The sequence below is a fragment of the Heloderma suspectum genome, chromosome 3, assembly GCF_057233095.1.
Source record: "Heloderma suspectum isolate Gila_16-S chromosome 3, 16-S_ref, whole genome shotgun sequence".
In the NCBI taxonomy this organism is placed as follows: domain Eukaryota; kingdom Metazoa; phylum Chordata; class Lepidosauria; order Squamata; family Helodermatidae; genus Heloderma; species Heloderma suspectum.
The window spans coordinates 128,648,074-128,666,565 of record NC_139460.1 but is presented as its reverse complement, the minus strand read 5'-3'; the positions used below and the strand labels follow the sequence as shown (position 1 = coordinate 128,666,565).

General features: G+C 43.1%; 1 protein-coding gene across 1 annotated transcript in view; it reads right to left on the bottom strand.

Annotated features, from left to right (window-relative positions):
* The window catches only part of LOC146350217 (parapinopsin-like), an 89,974-nt gene extending 72,091 nt beyond the window's left edge, over positions 1–17,883 (bottom strand). Inside the window, exons 1-2 of the mRNA XM_084841793.1 lie at positions 17,696–17,883; positions 10,019–10,738 (exon numbers count right to left, since the gene is read on the bottom strand). Coding sequence (XP_084697919.1) covers positions 10,019–10,352 — 334 coding nt within the window. The 5' untranslated portion in view covers positions 10,353–10,738; positions 17,696–17,883. The remainder of the gene's footprint in view (positions 1–10,018; positions 10,739–17,695) is intronic.
* Between the last annotated feature and the right edge of the window lie 609 nt (positions 17,884–18,492).

Here is an 18,492-nt window from a genome sequence, read left to right as displayed (position 1 = left end):
CGGAGCCACCTGATCTAATGCCCCAGTGATTGCGGCATTCCAGCCACCCACCAGGGTCTTGACCGAGTGGCCGTTGGCATGCTCCAGAGAATCCCCAAGCGCATTCAGGAATCCATTCGGATCCATAAGACGCCTGGGGCAGACCATTTTAATGGGTCCTCCACCCCTGTGGAGGGGTTGTGGAACTGAGAAGTCTAACGTCACCAGATAACGTCAGTGTCAGTTGTCTGACACTGACAAAGGGGTGGTGGATATACCCCTGACTTCCAGATCACTCCCTGCTTCTCCAGAAACAAACACAAGGTCTAGTGCATGACCGGCTACATGGGTGGGCCCAGTTAGAATATGGTGCAGCTCGCAGGAAGCCATGGTCTCCATGAAGTCCCGAGGTGCTCCTGTGAGGATGGCCTCTGAATGTATGTTGAAGTCCCCCACACCAATAAGTTAGGGGACTGTACACACACATCAGAGACCACCTCAAGCACCTCGGCCAGGGAGTCAGTCGTGCAGTGGGGTGGACGGTACATGAGCAGAATCCCCAGACTGCCCTTCAGGCCCAACCTCCAGTACATGCACTCGGCAACCTTGGTCTCCCAGAGAGGGGGTCTGGCGAAGACCAAGGACTCTCGGTAGATAACAGCCCCCTCCCCGATCCCCAGCCCTTGGATGCTGTGCATACGAAAATCCAGCTGGACACATGGCTGCAAGGGTTGGAGCAACAGCCTCAGCCAGCCAGGTCTCCGTAATACATGCCAGGTCTGCACCCTCACCCAGGATCATGTCATGGATGAGGGAGGTTTTCTGGGTAACAGACCTGGCATTGCAGAGCAGCAAACGAAGGCCAGAAGATGTGGTCACGTCCGCCCCAGCCATCCTTTGGCTCTGGACAGGCCCGGAGCAGGGGACAGATACTACACATCTCTCCCTTGTTCCCCTTACCTGGCATGGCCTGCCCCTAGCGCTCCGCCAGCGCCTGCCGCCCAGCCTCAGTATGTTCTGGCCCCCAACACTCCCCCCACTGCCTCCATCAGGTGGACACATGCCCCCTTGCTCCCGCCTATCAGGCAGGCTGCCCACCCCTAAAAACACAACAGAATCCCCCAGAAATTAAAAAAAACAAAAACAAAAAAACAACAACAATAAAAAAATCCACTTAAAAATAATGCCAGGCAGGAGTCCACAGTAGTGATAGTGATAGTGGTGGTGGTGGTGGTGGTGGCGGCAGCAGCAGTGCGGCGGCGGCAGCAGGCCCACCTCTTCCCCAATGGTGGCAGCTTCTCCTGCAGGCCCTGGCTCTCCCAGGCCACCTCAGCCAGCCAGCTTATGTAGCCCCTCCAGGAAGGGCAGGTGGAAGCAGCACAGCTGGCTCGGTACCTTGGGGCCTGGTCCTGCAGGGACTGGCGGTCTGCCAGGCAGAAGTCCCCAGGGAAGGCCTGGTGGTGGTAGTGGTAGTGGCGGCGGCTGAAGCGGCGGCGGCGGCAACAGCAGGCAAGCCTTTTCCCCAGTGATGGCAGCTTCTCCAAAAGATACTTTTCATACTTGAAATGTACCCTACCTGAACAGCACCAACCACTTTTCCCCCTCTTCCATGTACAGATTCATTAGCAACACCTTCTAAATAAACCAAATGAAATTACTGGAGTCTGAGTTCAAAAGTATGAACTCAATATGCATCCCAGCCATATGGTAAAATGCATAATAATGCCAAACTAAAGCTGTTGGAGATTTTCTGCACATGCTGCAGGTCAAGCCCCATTATTATTTAATATCTGGGTTTCTTAAATGTTATGAGTTCAAGCATGAAAAGGTACCTTTTCCCTGTAAGGTTTTTATATTTTCTTTCATTAAAAATGGAAGTGTAAAAATCTGTGAGTGAACTCCCACCAGTTGTTGTCTTCATCTGTCTTAAATAATTCTTTGTTAATGAGAAAACCTACTGGCCATAAAAGATAATTTAGATTAGAATGATGACTAGAGACATATAGGTGCAGGAGAAGGACAATGCCAAGAGCAGTCACTTTGGAAATATGGAAGCTTAAACTAGTCGGGGAATGAAAGCTTCTTAAACACTACAGATGGCTAACCTTTGCTTTAATAAAGCCCAATGTCCTATAAAGCCAGGGACATTTTGTTCATTGTTACATTTGCTTTACTGGGGGCTAAAGACGCTTACAGGATCCAAACATGTGAGGTCGTGATGACCCAGATATGACCGGTTTTCACGCTGAATGAAATAATCCCTATTGTGTTTTGTGTGGTGTTACACTGTTGTTGCTTACATATCATTTCCCCTCCATCACCTGTTCCTTCCTGTGTTCTTGTATCTAATGAAAAAATCTCTTTTTGTGTGCCCGTATATTGGGTTTTGATAATAAAAGTAGACTCTCAAAGTATATAGCAGTTTGGTTTTTCAGTCATCCCTCCCAATCAATATATCAGTATTCTGATATCATCCAAGTGGGAAAGGGCAAGAGAAAAGAAACAACCAATAATGGATGGAACAAAGACACACTTGATTCTACTCAGAAGTGATGATATAATCATAGCCTCCATTCTGTAAAATTTCCAACCGAACGTATTTTTTATTGGACAGCATACTGAGGTATCACACTGAACAAGCTTAGATGTTTTGAGTACAAATAAGACCTTATCACTGACAGGGCATCCCTACACCAGCCTAAAATCCTGCATTTAAAATGGGGCTTTCTGCTTCCATTTTAAATGCAGGATCACTCCTTTCTCCCCAGCCCTTTTCCCCTCCTTCTCCCCATATCTGAGTCTTCCATTATCTTTCATTGACCTCGCTCCTCTTCTTGCCACTTTTACTCTTTTCATGGAGGCAACTCAAGTGGAACCAAACAGAGTAATTTGATAGCTCATTATTTGTGATCTATTTAAAAATGGAACAAAGGGCATTTAGTGCAGGAGATGCCTTGGAGGTTAATGGCATCATGTAAAGAGCCCACAAACTTCTGTGAAGGAGCAATCTCAATCGCAGGATAAAAGCTCCATGTGAAGAAAGCCGCAGATACCTTAACATTGGCAGTAAAAATAAACAGACAAACAAAAACTAGTATAGGCATGGGTCCTGCAGTACAAACTCCCATTAGGGAAGGAAAAGACTTTGGCCTACATTGACTGTCTTTTAAGGAAATAAATTAATTAGCAGAAGGCAAAGAAAAGGTTAGAAGAGAACTAATCTCTTCTTACAAATTTCCACTATAGAATTAATTTTCCCATCTGTAAAACACTTTTACAATCTTATTTAGTAAAATGGGATTAGTGGTTCATAGTCACACTGAAGGATCTGAGTGTCAAAGCCCTGAAAGCACTGGGCTGCTAGCTGACATTTAAACATAAAGGCTCCGTTTGCATGTCATGACCACTAGTCAGGGTTTTAAAAAAAAGAACCTGGGTAGGCATGAGCAAGCAACAGCAAGCAAGCATGCCTGGCCACGTGATCACTCCCACTGCAAACAGAAGGAGTTAAACCACCCTGGGATGTTCCATGCCTGGGTTGTTTATCATGACATCTGAACACAGAATCATGGTTGGGGGTGGGGGAAGAGACAACCCAAAGTTGGAACCCATGATTACACCCATAGATTAGCTCAGCAGGGGCAACAGGGCAGCCAGGAGCCAGCATACTCACTTGCGCCTACTCACTTGCGCCTGCTCATTTACGAATCACGATTACTGAGGGTTTAAAAAAAAAACCTGGATAGTCATGACTCATGAACTCGTTCAAAATCGTAATATGATCAGTATCAATTTAACAGGGACAGGTTCAATCAACCGTCAATTAATATATATTGTTCAGATGATTTCCAGATCATTAAAAAAAAAGAGACCAGTTTTTACTCTTGGCACTAAAACATGACTAACAGACATCAGTAAGTGTTGCAATATTTCATTCCTGCACAAGGCTCTCAGGGAACTGACGGCCTTGGTGGTGAAGTGGTCTCTATACGAGGAACAGCATCTTTACCTGGCCTTTTTGATTTTTAAATAACAGCAGAGAAATGTTCTTTAGCGTGAAAGAAGGAAGCACACACCATCCAAAGGTGTGCTAAACCAAAGGTGCATTAAAAAGGAAACAAGGAAATAATTCAGTAACTGCTACTGTGGAAGACCAGGAATATGGAGCAATCCCTGGCTTTTCCAATTAAATATCCCTCTAATTGGCTTTTTCCAATTAAATGCAGTAGAACTGGAAGAGGCCTCCAGCCCAAGACTCCCGAGAGCCACTGCAAATCAGAGTATCTAGTATGTGCAATATGTGGTAGGCCTCAGTATAAATGGTATTACTTCATCTATATTGATTTAGATAATTGGCTTTTGTTGATTACTGTTTTTTAGGATATATTGTCATGACTGTGTTTTAAGTACTTCAATTGTTATTTGTTTTAGAATCACCTTTTCTTTAAAAAAAAGACACTGCTGGTTTGCTTGACCACTGGTTTGCTTTAAAAATAGGTTTTAAAAAACTATTTTATTGGGTTTATATATTGTGTTATTCTGCTGTACTGTATGTTATTGTTATTGATACTGCTGATTTCATTGTTATTTTATTGTTAATTCCACCATTGTTTTATGGAGTTTTGTGGTTAAATTTTTGAGCGTTGATCGTATTTTTATATTTTGGAAGCTGTTCTGTGAAGGTCTGACCCTAATCACAGCCTAAACGTATCTTAAATATGTGTAAGCCATCTTGGTGATAGTGTTTCTAGGAAGGTGGGATAGAATTATGGAAACATTAATAGTAATACTATGGCAGCTTCATATGTTCACTTTAAAAATTATAAACACAAAAAGGCTGCTGCTTCCCCAGAGCAATGCCCTGTCACATGATTTACGGTGTATATACATAGTGATCTAAATCACTTCCTAGTAGGTACATGACATCTCCTACCTGCTACAAGTTTAGCCCTACTTCAGAGCATTAACTATAAATGATACACACAGGCATAAATGCTGGTTCAGGTTATTTAGGACTAGATATATTAAAAGGACACAAGTTAAACATTCAAGAAGCTTTACTTTCAATTGCTGTCTTTGCGGGATATGTGCTTGAACACATACACATTTATATAGGGCAAAGGGAGCAAAATGGTTTTTCCCACAAGGCAAGGATAGGATCCTACTGCCTCCATTTTGTGTAAAGAATTCACACCGTGCCAGACCAAGATAAAGGCTTGAGCAACTGAAATGCTAAATGGGGAATGTATTCCACTGCCCCCAGAAAATATTTCATCAGTACGCAAGGGAATTATAGCAGATTAATTTGCACAGAGATGAGGAAACTACAACACGCTTGTTGTCAGGTTTCCCTTTCTGCCCCTGCTGTAAGCTTCAGAAAACGTTTACAGCAGGGCAAAAGGGAAACCTGACAGCTTGCCCACCGTTAGAGAAAAGGCGGGCACGTTTTCCTAACTTAAGGGGGGGGGGAATCTCCCTCTATCTTGTGAGGTCTCTACGCATAACTGTTCCCGCCGGGCCAATCGGGCAGATCGCCTAAGCTCCGCCCCTGCCATCCCTCTCTTGGCTCTGCGCCTGTGCCTGGCATCCAAGAATTCAGGCTCTCCAAGCCCCACCTCTCCCTATTCGCTATCTCTCACAGGGGTGTGTGAAGAGAGGCCCTCTCTGTCCAGGTGGACTATTGAAATCTGAGGAGTCTGTCTCTCCCTGTCTAGAAGAGTCTGGGAAAATTCCTCCCCCACGTTTTGCAGTTCCTCTTCAGAGTCTGAGCTACTCTGCCACTGCCTATGCTCAGAGGCACCCCTGACACTTGTGAAGATGAGCAATGAGATGTAGTGAGAGGCAAAGAGATGACCAGGCCTAAAGTGAAGATGATAAACAACACAAAAAATTGTGATAAAGACCATACCCACACAACAAACTTACACTGGTTATATAGCAGTTTAGCTATCATGGCTTCTCCAAAGAACCCTTGTCATTTGGTAAGGGTGCTGTGAATTCTGAAAGATTCCTAACTTTCCTTAAAGAACTATAGTTCTCATGGTTCCTCAGGAAGAGAGAATGACTATAAAATCAGTATACGTCTGTGATGTAGATATATCCCCTGGGTACAGCAGTGCCTGCATTTCTTATGTTTTAAAAACTGGGGGGGTTGGTCCCTCTTTGTAATTCCAGAATTACATTTTTGTACATTATCTTTGTATACTTGCCAAGACTCTGAACAGGTGCTTGGATTTTTATTTTAAATCTAAGGCAAACAGCTGTATACATATTCAGCCTTTAAAGTAGCACAACACTAAGAAGTAGATTTCACTAAAACTATGGTGACCTACTTTCAAATGAAGGAATATGTTTCTGGAGTTGAAGGGATAGACGCAAGGCCCTTTATCATCTCAGGTTTAGGCAAGTCTTATGTGTCATAATGTCACAATGTCTGATTAAATAGGCCAGGCACAAAGAGTCTGAAATTAAAAATAGACAACATAAGAGTCCAGTTCACAGTGAAAGGGTAGATTTGTACTTGAAACGTATTCATCTACAATTATTTTAGTGAACAACATTCAGGTTATATTTATGGTCCATGTTGTTCCAAATCACTTTGTTAGCAGGTGCACAAAGTCTGCTACCTGCGACAAGTTAAGCCCCACTTAAGCCCTACAGCATTAAGACTTCCTGAAGTGGAAATACAAACATCCAGATAGATTTTTATCAATTCTCCTCTACTAAAGTAACATTAGTTGTGTTTAGATTTGTTTTCTCTTTATTAAAAGCACATTAGAATTATCCCATCTATACTCAATCATTTTATGTGTGTCTAGCACTTCATTAACCCAACCCTTTTTTTCTGTTTTGTTTCTTTTTGTCGTCGAAGGGTGCAATTCTATGCATGTTTAGACAGAGAAAAGGCCTACAACTCCCAGCATGCCCCAGCCAGCAATCCTGGCTGGGGCACGCTGGGAGTTGTAGGCCATTTATTTATTTAATTTATTAAATTTATTAATCGCCCATCTGGCTGGTCACTCAGCCACTCTGGGTGATGTACAATAATAAAAACAGTTTAAAACAATAAAATTCTACATTAAAAACATCATATTTCTAAAAATACCCTAATCCACCCCAAATGCCTGCCTGAACAACCACGTTTTTAATGTGTGGCGGAAGCTCATTAAATTTTCTGTCTAAACATGCATAGCATTGTGCCCTTCATTACTTATTACATGTAAATGACCATTCATTGTAGCATGCTGTATTGCTAGTACATTACTAGGTCACAAGTTATACATTTTCAGGCAATAATTACATTTTGTTTCTCTACTTTTATCAGAAAAAAATCAAAGGAAACCAGAAAAGCTATTTGGATTGCAATCTAAAGCTAAGAACAAGATTCTCCATGTTGTATTATTTCTATTGGAGACCAATGAAAATATACTGTAATAATGCAAAGGAGTGAATACGCTATTAAAATTATTTTATTTACAGTGCAAATGTACTGAGACAAGGGCTGGATGTGCTTGATCTTGTCTGATCTCGTAAGCAAAGCAGGGTCAGCCCTGGTTAGTACCTGGATGGGAGACTGCTTGGGAATCAGACTTCCTGCAATGAGCAGGGGGTTGGACTCGATGGTCTTGTAGGCCCCTTCCAACCCTATGATTCTATGTGTGGTTAAAAAGTTAATTCAAGAAGCAGATTAATGAGTATTCATTTGCAGCTGCCTGATATCGATGTTGATGTGCCAATGTATAAACAGTCCAATATTAGTTTTTTTGTTTTTGTTTTCCTTAGTCATAGCAAGACTGGTTTGCTGCTGTTAATTACAGATCATAACAGCAAATTCCCTCAGCATTTCTTACAGAAAGAATATTTTTCTGTACTGAGTCACTTTCATAAATGTTTCAAAGGAAAATTAAGGATTGAATTACAGGTTGTTCAGTGCTTTAAATTGAAACAGTTGATAGATATGCAAAGTTGTAATTACCTCGCTTTACCTAAACCCAGAATAACTTCTGTGGTATTACTTAACGCAAAAAGGTAAAACTATACAAGTGCTGAAGGCAGGAGAAAATATGCTGGCCAATATATGATCAGCAAAATTTGTCAAGTTTATTAATCAAAACTTATTTCTTAAAAGTTTGGAGCATGCCAATACTAATTCAGTTTTTGAATGTATTTGCTAAATAGCACTTGGCAAAAGTTAGTCTCCGGTGTCACAGAATTATCTCATGCTAATCTCAAATTCTTTTCACACACAAGGCTTAAATTGCCATTGAGATAAATAGCCCAAGAGAGACTCAATGTCAGATTGTGGAAAAGAAAATACAGCAGAGGTACTTGTATTGCAAATAAACATTCTCACCAATGTAAACTTTACACTTCCATTACAAAGCAGATGAAGAGAGAGACACTTTTAGTCTCATGTGAAGAAATGCTCTTAAGACTCAAGCAAAGTTCTTTAAGTATACAGTTTGATTAACAAGGGGCAAAGGGCTGACTCATTAGACTATGTATGCTGTAAGACAAGAAACCAGATAAATTAAGGAGACTGCTTTAGTGGAATCATTTGAGAGCAGGTATGGGTGGATAATTTCAACCAGCTCCCAATGTTAGAATCTGAACATTCCTTTTATTGTACTAATAGGGAAAGAAAAAATCACATTCCCAAAAGTGCCTTTGTTTTTTACTGGTAGTCTGCACAGTAAGAAGGGCAGAATCACCAAGGAGGACAGGAAAGGACTCTTGTGTGTGTGGCCTTGTTTGCTTATGTAAGTGCACAAGAGGCAGGTGAGTGTGATATGCACATCTGATAGGTACAGTGTCCTGGATTAGGGTGGAAATCCTACCTAAACACATTTACTATGAAGTTAAGCCCCACTGAAAATGTGAGTTCCAATTAAAGATGCATTAGGCTTATGCTTTAGATCCGCAAACTCTTTGGAAAGAGTGGTGTGAATACCCAACTTGACTTAAGAGCTGTACTATTTGTTCAAACAAGAGTTGCCTTCAGGCATGTTGAAATTGGCCTAGAATACTTCCATGTTTAGTACAAGGACTGCTTACTTGGGTTGATTTTGTGATAACTGGAAATATTCTAGCTAAACTTCGGTTGACCAGGTTTCTTGCTTAGCATCACTTGTTCTTTGATTAATGTGAAATGGCTACAACTGGTTCCAAGTATTTGTTTCACTGGGCAACTTACCAGGGGTGGTCAAACAACCACTCCATGCTTCTCGACAAGCAAATGTCTTTGAATGGAATGAATTAATGTATGCATGCATTTCATGAGACGTCACCACAAATCAAAATCATTTGAGATGCTTTCATGAATACCCAGCTGCTAACAAACCCCAAAACATTTAGATTCATTCTTTGACTATTTACAGCATTTAATTAGGCTCAGTCTGGCCTAATATGAGGCCCCACAGGGTTGCAAAAGGACTGATTTGGTGCTGTTCATGTTCAGGGGCAGAATCTAAGTGCTGATTTGACAGCAGAGGAAGATGAGGAAATACAGTTTTGCAGAACATTTTTTTCCCCTGCATCTGCCTTCTGCTGCCATTTTGATATATCATTATTTACATTAAACTGGCCAGAGAGCAACCCTTTGCATCTCAATGAAACAATCCAAGGCCTCAGAAGTAACTTAGGTTGATCTATGCCACCTGAAAGCAGCCTTGGATTGTGATTGCACAACAACACAGCAATTATGCTGGGCAGGCTGAAGGCAAGCGCTTAATCCTTTCTCCATCCAAAACTCCCTTCCTCCTACCCACTACCCCAGCTGCTTTCCCCTGCAGCACAAAAAAGTACACTCCAGCAGGAGGAATAACATTTCCCAGACCCAAGTCTGCAACGGAACACATAGTTCAGCCCTACAGCGATGCTCAGGACAATTATGCCTGATAAAGTTCAGAGCTTATTGGGTGAGGTCAAACTATAAACATCTAACTAACTTAGAAAAGTATAATATTTAATGATATTTCATGAAGCTTATTCCAGTATAAGTATTCCTAAAGCAACTAAATTTAAATTTTTGAATTCTTACCAAAACAGGAATTGACGAAGCCATACCACCTGCAGCCATGCTCCCCTCCAATCCATTTGCCGTAGATGTTGGATACAAAACTGAATATGGTACCAGAGATGCAGACCAGCATGTCACTGGCACTGATGTTCAGCAGCAGCATGTTCACAGGGTTGCGCAGGATTTTAAACTTGCAGAACAGAATGAGGACAATCAAGTTATTCAGGAACCCAAAAAGTAATATAAGTCCAAGAAAAACTGCCACAATGGTGTGCCCCGTTCTAGAGAGCCCAGTTCTTGGCTCATCTGTAGATGTGCTTAGGTTGAATGTCGAGTTGGCATTAATTTCAGACATCGTAAAAGATGAGATAATATTGAAGAATCTTATTTCCAGATCTGCTCCCTTTTGAGGATCACCATCTTCCCATTACCAAGTTTTGCTGGCTTCCTTAGTATGCCAGTCCTCACATATGGACTATTAATGGCAGGTTTTGCGCTGCACAGTCCAAAAACACACTACATTGCTTTTTTGTCCCTGCAACCTAGTATCTGTATTGAACAGAAGATCCTGGAAATCTGAAGCACAACTTAATTAAAACAAGAATCACTTCAGCATGCCCTTGGTAGACCAAATATTTTTTTTTCAGTACTGAAGAGCAGTGGGTGAGTCTTTTTTTCTTCCCGCTCCAAAACGCATTTTCTGAATGCACTGCTGCTGCTTCTCATGCTGCTTCTTGCATCCTGCATATAAGGAGTGAAAAACAAGTATTAAAGTCAAGGCCATAATTTTACCTAAAGGCATTACATTATTTGCTACCAGCCTATTTTTCCTACCATCCCTTCATTTCTCCACAGAGTGAATAGTTTCATGGAAGATGCCATTTCTATTCATTTAAGTTACTCTGGTCAGCTTATTTTCATTCAGTCACATAGTTCAATGTATAGCCTTCACTGGTTGAGCATCAGACCATGCAGCAATAATTTAAAGCAGATGCATATTGTCAAAGATCTTGATACATGTTTTGGAAATATTTTACTCAGCTCGAGCTTGTGATACCACTTGCTCTTCCAGAACTGTGGAAGGGAAAGAGTACATGATACGAGAGCCATAGCTTGGGAAAGGACAGTAGCTCAGTGATAGAGCACGTGCTTCTCAAAGGGCCCAAGTTCAGTCCCTGGAATCTCCAGGTAGGGATGGATAATGGCCCTTTCCTTCCTGAATCCCTAGAGATCTGCTGCCAGTCAGTGAGAGCATTCCCTAACATGGTGCCTTCCAGATGTTTTGGACTACAATTCCCATCAGCTTAAGACAGCATGGGCAACAGTCAGGAATGATGAGAGTTATTGTCCAAGACATGTTGAGGGCACCACATTGGGGAAGGTTATAAAACACTGAGCAAGGTGGGCAAATGAAGGGCTCATAAAGCAGGAAGTTTGCAGAATGGATCTATTAGTGTAGAGCAGGGATAGGCAACCTGGCATCCTCCCATCAGCCCAACCAGAATGACCAATGGTAAGGGATTATGGGAGTTGTAGTCCAGAACATATGAAGGGCACCGGTTGCTTATCCCTGGTGTGGAGACACTATTTGTCCAGGTGATGCAGGACCATTTGACAAATTAATAGGATTCCTCAGTAGTGATTTATCAGATCAAAGAAGTAATCACACGCAAACAATGATCCAGTTCACACGTCGCAACCAACAACTCTTGGTTTGTTAAACCAAGCAGGAACAAAGTGAACAAAGCAGGAGCATGCTAGTTCTCACTGCCTAATCACTCCCGCTGCAGCAAGGCAGAGCTAAACAACTTAGGGACACTCCATCCCTGGGCTGTTTATCGTGATGTCCAGACCCAGAATTGTAGGTTGTTGGGGAAGGAATAACTCAGACTTGTAACCCATGGTTTGTTCTTGGGTTACAAGTCTGGGTTGTTCCTCCCTCAGCAACCCACAATTCTGAGTTTGGACAGCAGGACAAACAGCCTAAGGACAGAGTGTCCCTGGATTGTTTAGTGCAGTGGCAGCAGATGGGGAGCCAGGAGCCATCACACTCACTCATTGCCACTCTTTCATGACTACTAGGGTTTAAACAAACCCTTGTGACCCAGGCCAATGGGTTTTTCACTTAACTCCATGACATAAGAAATAGCAACTGGAGAGATAATACGGAACTGCCAAGATATGTTTTTCCTTAGGTGAACTCTGCACAGACCCTGCATGCTCATAATCTTGCCTACCACCATTTTAAGCTTCATGAAGAAATTTTACCCCAGCCCATGAGAGATGGGGATTCAGGACTGTGTGGGATTATAGCATAACCAGGTAGGTACCACGGACCAACCACCAACATGAATGATGTGGTCAGGTGCATAGGTGCTACTTGTGAGGGACCTCAGACAAATAGCTCCCCAACTTTTGTCTAGTTCCCACTATGGTGAGAATCCAAAGGACCTGTCTGAGAATAAAGGCACAACTGAAGCCATCCTCAGATGACTACTACAGAAAACATAAACATTAATGATACAAGGTGCCCTGAGAAATCAGGCTAGGGCTAGGTATGAATTCAGCTAAAATCAATAAGTAGTATGGGGCCAGGACCCAGGAGTCCATTCCTCTTCCTGTAGTACATAAGACCATAAGAAGAGCCATGCTGGATCAGACCATCTAGTCCAGCATTCTGTTCACACAGTGGCCAACCAGCTGTCAACCAGGAACACACAAGCAGGACACAAGTGCAACAGCACCCTCCCACCCATGTTCCCCAGCAACTGGTGTAGAGAGGCTCACTGCCTCTGGTACTGGAGGTAGCACATAGCCATCATGAGTGGCCAACCTACAGCACATGCTGTTACAAGCAGCAGGTATCCACAATCATTCTTGGAAAGGATCATGAAGGCCAGGGAGCATTAACTATGGTAGAAAGGGTCAGACAGATATTACTGCCTGCGTCCTCCATATTACATTGCTACTTGGGTTCAGCAGAGCAAAGGCAAAACCACCCCAAGGCACAGAGCCTGGGGGAGATACTGCATATGTACTACAATGCTTGCTAAAGTGGCGCTAAATGATTCATTGGACTTGACTTGACAAAAAGCTCAGCCACCCCTGCTCTAGATGAAGAGTTATAAATTAAATTCTACAAACACAATGTCATGTTTGTAGAATACAAACATGACATCAGCTTGACATCTCTTAGTCATAAGGTCACAAGACATTTATTATAAACATGATGATATTATAAACAACACAAGCACTGCCCAATACTTTGTTTTTCATATGGCATACACATACATCCCTTGAGCTGGATCCGGAGCAAATTAGTTACATTTAGAAACCATTAAAATCAATGTGAAAATTTAGTCATGACTAATTTTTCAAGTCCCACTAATTCCAATGGGTCCTAAGTGAACCTAGCTTGTTCTGTATCCCCCTTATCTTAATTATATTTGCTGAGTAATCAACACAAAGGGTGGAAACAAAGCAAAACAAACACTTAATAAAACATAGTAACTCTAAACATATATAATTAACTTCCTCCAGTCTTATTCTAAATATAACTTCTTGGTCCTTTAGAAGTTTAAAGAGTTCTCCTTTTTCCATTTATGAAATCCATTACTGAGCTAAAAAGAGTGGAATAAAAAGTTTGACATTTTATAAATGATATGCTTCTAGGATAACGTTTTTGTCCTACTTTTCCTTCTGGATAATAAAAAATTTATTTACCACCTGCACTGTGCTTAACTAGTAATCCTCAGAAAAGTACTACCTGAAAAGAGTATGGCATCAGAACAAACTGTACTGAAAACCACTCTGCAAAGCAGTGTTGCATTTTGCACTGTACTGAAAAGGTTGTTAAGATGGTGTATTTTTCTTGTACTTTGTGATACTATTGTATTGTATAGCTGCTCTTTACATTAGGAAATCATCTCATCATTCTAAGTTGTCTACATTCCTAATGGGCTGATTCACAGACAACAACCCAGGGTTTAAAAAAACCAACCCCCCACCCAAGAACCTGTGGTTCAATCCCCATGGCTTGATCACTTCTGCTGGCTCCTCCTGCCAGTGGGAGTGGCTAAACAATGCAGGGATGCTCCAACTCTGGCTTGTCAGGGGACAGACATCTCAAAGTTCTGGGTTCAGACATCATGCTAAACAACCCAAGCACAGACCATGCCCAGGTTATTTAGCTGCTCCTGCTGGCAGGAGGAGCCAAGCAGGAGCTATCAAGCAGCAGGGACTACTAACACACTGGCTTGTTCATAACAACCCAGGTTTTAAAAACCTGGGTGGCTGTTGCATGTAAACCAGGCCATTGTTTCTAATTGTTAAGATGATGACCTGGTTCGCACAATCACTGCAGGTAGGTTGCAGTGCGTGCCATCTGGCTCTTGAATTTCAAGCTGCAACCACAGCTTGTCATGGAACTGGAACCCAGCAGGGGTGGCTAGTGCAAGGGTTAAACAACCCTCGCATAACCTTAAAATAAGTCATGGGTTATGCAAGCATTGTTTAACCCTCACCCAAGCTACTCCTGCCAGGTTCAGAAGACACAACAAGCTGTGGTCACGGCTTGAATATTCAAAATAGCCACCTGCATGCGCCTTATTTGATCATGCAAACTGGCCCAATATATCATCATCACTCAGTAAGCCATCACAATGGCTTTACTGACTTTATTTCTTTTGTAATACCAATTGTACTGGCATAGCTGAATGTGTTTGTTTTGAGCCACAATCCAGCCACGCTATGCAATTTTACATTCAAACTGATTTCATTGGAACAGATAATTATGTAATTAACCCTTCAGTTTAGGACAATTGGTTCCAAGACACACATACGTGTCAGCTGTATTGATACAGGAACCATAAGTATAATAGCAGTCCACACACAGCAATCATGTTTGCTGCATAACATGAGATACTGCTCTTAGATAATTTATACCATATGCTTCTCAGTTCACTCTGCTCTAGCATCGCAAAACACAAACAAGACTTCCACAACTTCAAGTGGAAATGGTATCTTGTAAAACAAACTTTTTAACATTACTTTTAATTATATGTGTTGATTTAGCTTTTTAAAACTAAATTGCTTTCCTTCTATATAATGAATATTGTACACACTACATAAATGAAAGTTTGAGTTATCAGTGAATTATGCAGTAACAATGGATAATTACGTATTTTTGCATCTAGAACCTTATTGGAAAAAAGTACTCAAGATTCAGTTACAACTATAGAATCAGCATATACTACCCTCCAATTTAGAATATTTCAATTTAGCAGACTATTAAACATCCTCTGTATTTACTCATCGAATTCAGGTAAAATTTATCTATATTGAATTATCCAGTAGCATTCTAAAATTTGAATTTTAAGTATCTTATTTTTAAAATGGCTCTTTAGAGGTATTCAAAGGTACATTATTATGGGATATGCCAAACTTGCAGAATAGTTCCTTGAGCAGCAATCTCAAAAGTTAAAGTCAGTACCAAGAAGGTGTGAGAAGAAGGATTGTTTTGGTTTTGCCTGTTTGATTTAAAAGGCAAATAACTATTAAAACTAGGATAGAATTTCAAGGTATCATGAAACCCAAACCTTAGCTGTGTTCCCCTTCTAGAAATTTTCACAGTGGAAAAAACAGCAGAAAACCCAAAGTTTCCAGGTCAAATCTAGGTGAATCTGGCAAGTTTAGTGCAGCTTGGAGTGCAAATCACAAAAACAAAGTTCAAGCGCTGAGCAACAATGAGGAAAAACACATTTATTATTTGAGGTAGTTCCTAGCACAACACTTGCATTTTTATCAAGAGCTTTTCTACAAATTAACTATCTTTCAGCTTTACAGACACCTTCTACATTAAGCTCCTCAAACATGCATATGCATATAAATGGGACATATCTGAATGCACAGCAAATCTACTCTATGAGAAATCCCAAGAATGTTAAGGGCCTAACTACACAAATGTATATAATAAATCCCAGACAACCACTGTTTCTACAGAAAGGCAACTTTGGGAAGGACTACTTGTCCCCTTCTAAAGTTTCTTGTGCTTAAAAATTATATTTTTTGTGGGTTCATGATTTAATCAGAATCATGAGAAACAAACTGATTTAAAACAACAACAGACATTTCCCAACCCTTTTGCAATTCTAATCCAGTTGGATTGGGAAATGTCTGTTGTTGTTGTTTTAAATCAGTCCTCTATTCTTAGACCTCATTCACACATTCTGGTTTCAGGGCTGGAATGGCACTCACACATGCAAATACATACACAAGTGGCTTGTGCATTCCATTTGCTACCCAATACTCTTGTGAACTTTAGTCAAGGTTTTCTCTGTCAAACCTGATACCACCAGCAGCATCAAACATGTTGCATCTTCTTCACAAGTTCCAGAGCGGTAGCTGTGTTACTCTGTCACAGCAAACACAACAGTCTTGTGGCACCTGAAAGACTAACATATTAATTCTAGCACACACTTTTGTGGACAGTGTCCACAAACACTTATGCCAGAATAAATGTGTTAGCCTTTCAGGTGCCACAAGATTCTTTGTTGTTTTTCATCTTCACACAGATAACTTTGTACCTGTGTCTGTGAAACACAGCATGTGGATTAGCCACATCTGGAAAACGACACATCCTCTTCTGCACATAGTTAAGACTAGCTGCCTCCGGTGCCTCTTCCAGCATGAACATTCTCCAAATCTTACCAATGTTCCTCAGGGGACGCGAAAAAAGATTCATCACACCATGCTGAGAATCCAGGAAGAAACTGTTGCTACATCCCACCCCCTTCACTGCTGATTTTAGCATTAGATTCAAGGCACTGGATGAGCAAGCTGTAAGCTTCTGCCAGGGGAGATCCCAGGCCTAATCCTCCACCAGAGGAGAGGCTGGCACTTAAACATTTGAAAGGAGCTGAGCTCTCAGCAGCAGCCGTAGGATATTTGCGCCCTCACTCGCTCTCCAATCTGCCAGAGCCACTTTTCCACTCTGCACCTGTCCAGAGAAAGCGGAGCGGGAAGATTCATGAATCTCCTCCTCCAGAAGGGCCTCTGCACATGCCCAGGAGTGCCTTTCAAGCTTATAATTTGGCACGTGGTCTCCCCTTGAGAAGTGTCCAGAGCAGTGGAGGCTGGTGGCTCCGAATTCGGTGGGGCTGTAAATCCAATCTGGGCTTCAGTCAGAACGAGCCAGAACTCTAAATGAGCTATCCAAGGTGCTGAACCCTACCCCCAAATATGTCCAGCACCTTGGATAGATCCTTTAGAGTTCTGGCTGGTTGACTGCCCCACCGAAATCAGATGTTCTCTCTGCCTCTTTTTGTCTCCCTCCCTCTTTAAAAGAGAGCGAGAGAGAGAGAAAGAGAGCGACCCGGGGCAGCACCGCTCGCGTGACCCGCTCAGATTGGGGCGTGGCGCACAAGGGCCCCTCCCGCTCCACAGCTGGACGCCAGTGAATTGTGTAGCGTTAGCCTTCCCCAACCGGGTGCCCGCCAGATGCGTTGGGCCACAATTGGCCACGCTAGAGAGGGCTGACGGGAGCTGAAGTCCAAAACATTCGGAGAGCACCTGGTGGGGCTGCAGAAGAAGCCCCGAGGGCGCGCTACGGTTCCCGCCGGGTGCGTGCAAGAGACGGAGGAAGAGGAGAGTGAGGTCGCTCTGAAGACAAACTTATCAGAAAGTCTTTCTCTTTCTTACCCGCTTCCTTGGGCTTCTCCCCGCCTCGCTCCTAGCTGGGCTCCGGTTGCTCCTCCTGAGGTGAACATTTCGGGACTCGAGAAGGCCTCCCAGGCGTCCCCCCTTTTGCTGACCAGGCGCCGCCACCCCGCCTTCAGACCCCTCCTCAGCGCCCACTCAGCTCCGCGCGCTTCACCCCGCCTCCCCCTTCTCCGCCGATTGGGGGACGCCGTTTGGAGGCGGGGTCTCCTGGCTGCCCGAAGCGACGCTGCCGCTCTCAGCCGAGGCGGGCTCGCAGGCGGGTGGTTGCAACCTGCGCGGGGGGGTCCCTGCGGGACTCGGAAGGGCGGGAAGCCTGAACCTCGGCACTGGTTTGAAGCGCGAAGGCGCTTCTCTCGGCTGTGTACGAGGGCGGCGGGCAACGCGTGGAGCTCTCCTTCGCGCGCCACGGCGCCAGCCTGCCAGCCGTACCCTGCTGCGGGACGTTCCGTTCTCCTGCTCCCCTCCTCCACCACCGCCCCCTCCAACAGGCAGCGTTCCGCACCCGCTGAACATGCTCAGTTCTCACTTCTCATTAGGCTGTTCGGGTCCCCGTCCGTCCCCCCCCAAAAAAGGTGTTTAGTACGTCTGCAAGCCTTGGGGGTTTCCCGAGCCTTCTGATACTTGCCTCTCGAGTTAGGACGGCGCCATTTCGGCTACATAAATGAGAGGTGCTCGGAGAAGGAATTTGCTTTTAGTATATAGGATATGCACTCCCTGGAAAAGACCCTGATGCTGGGCAAGACTGAGGCCAAAAGGAGAAGGGGACGGCAGAGGAT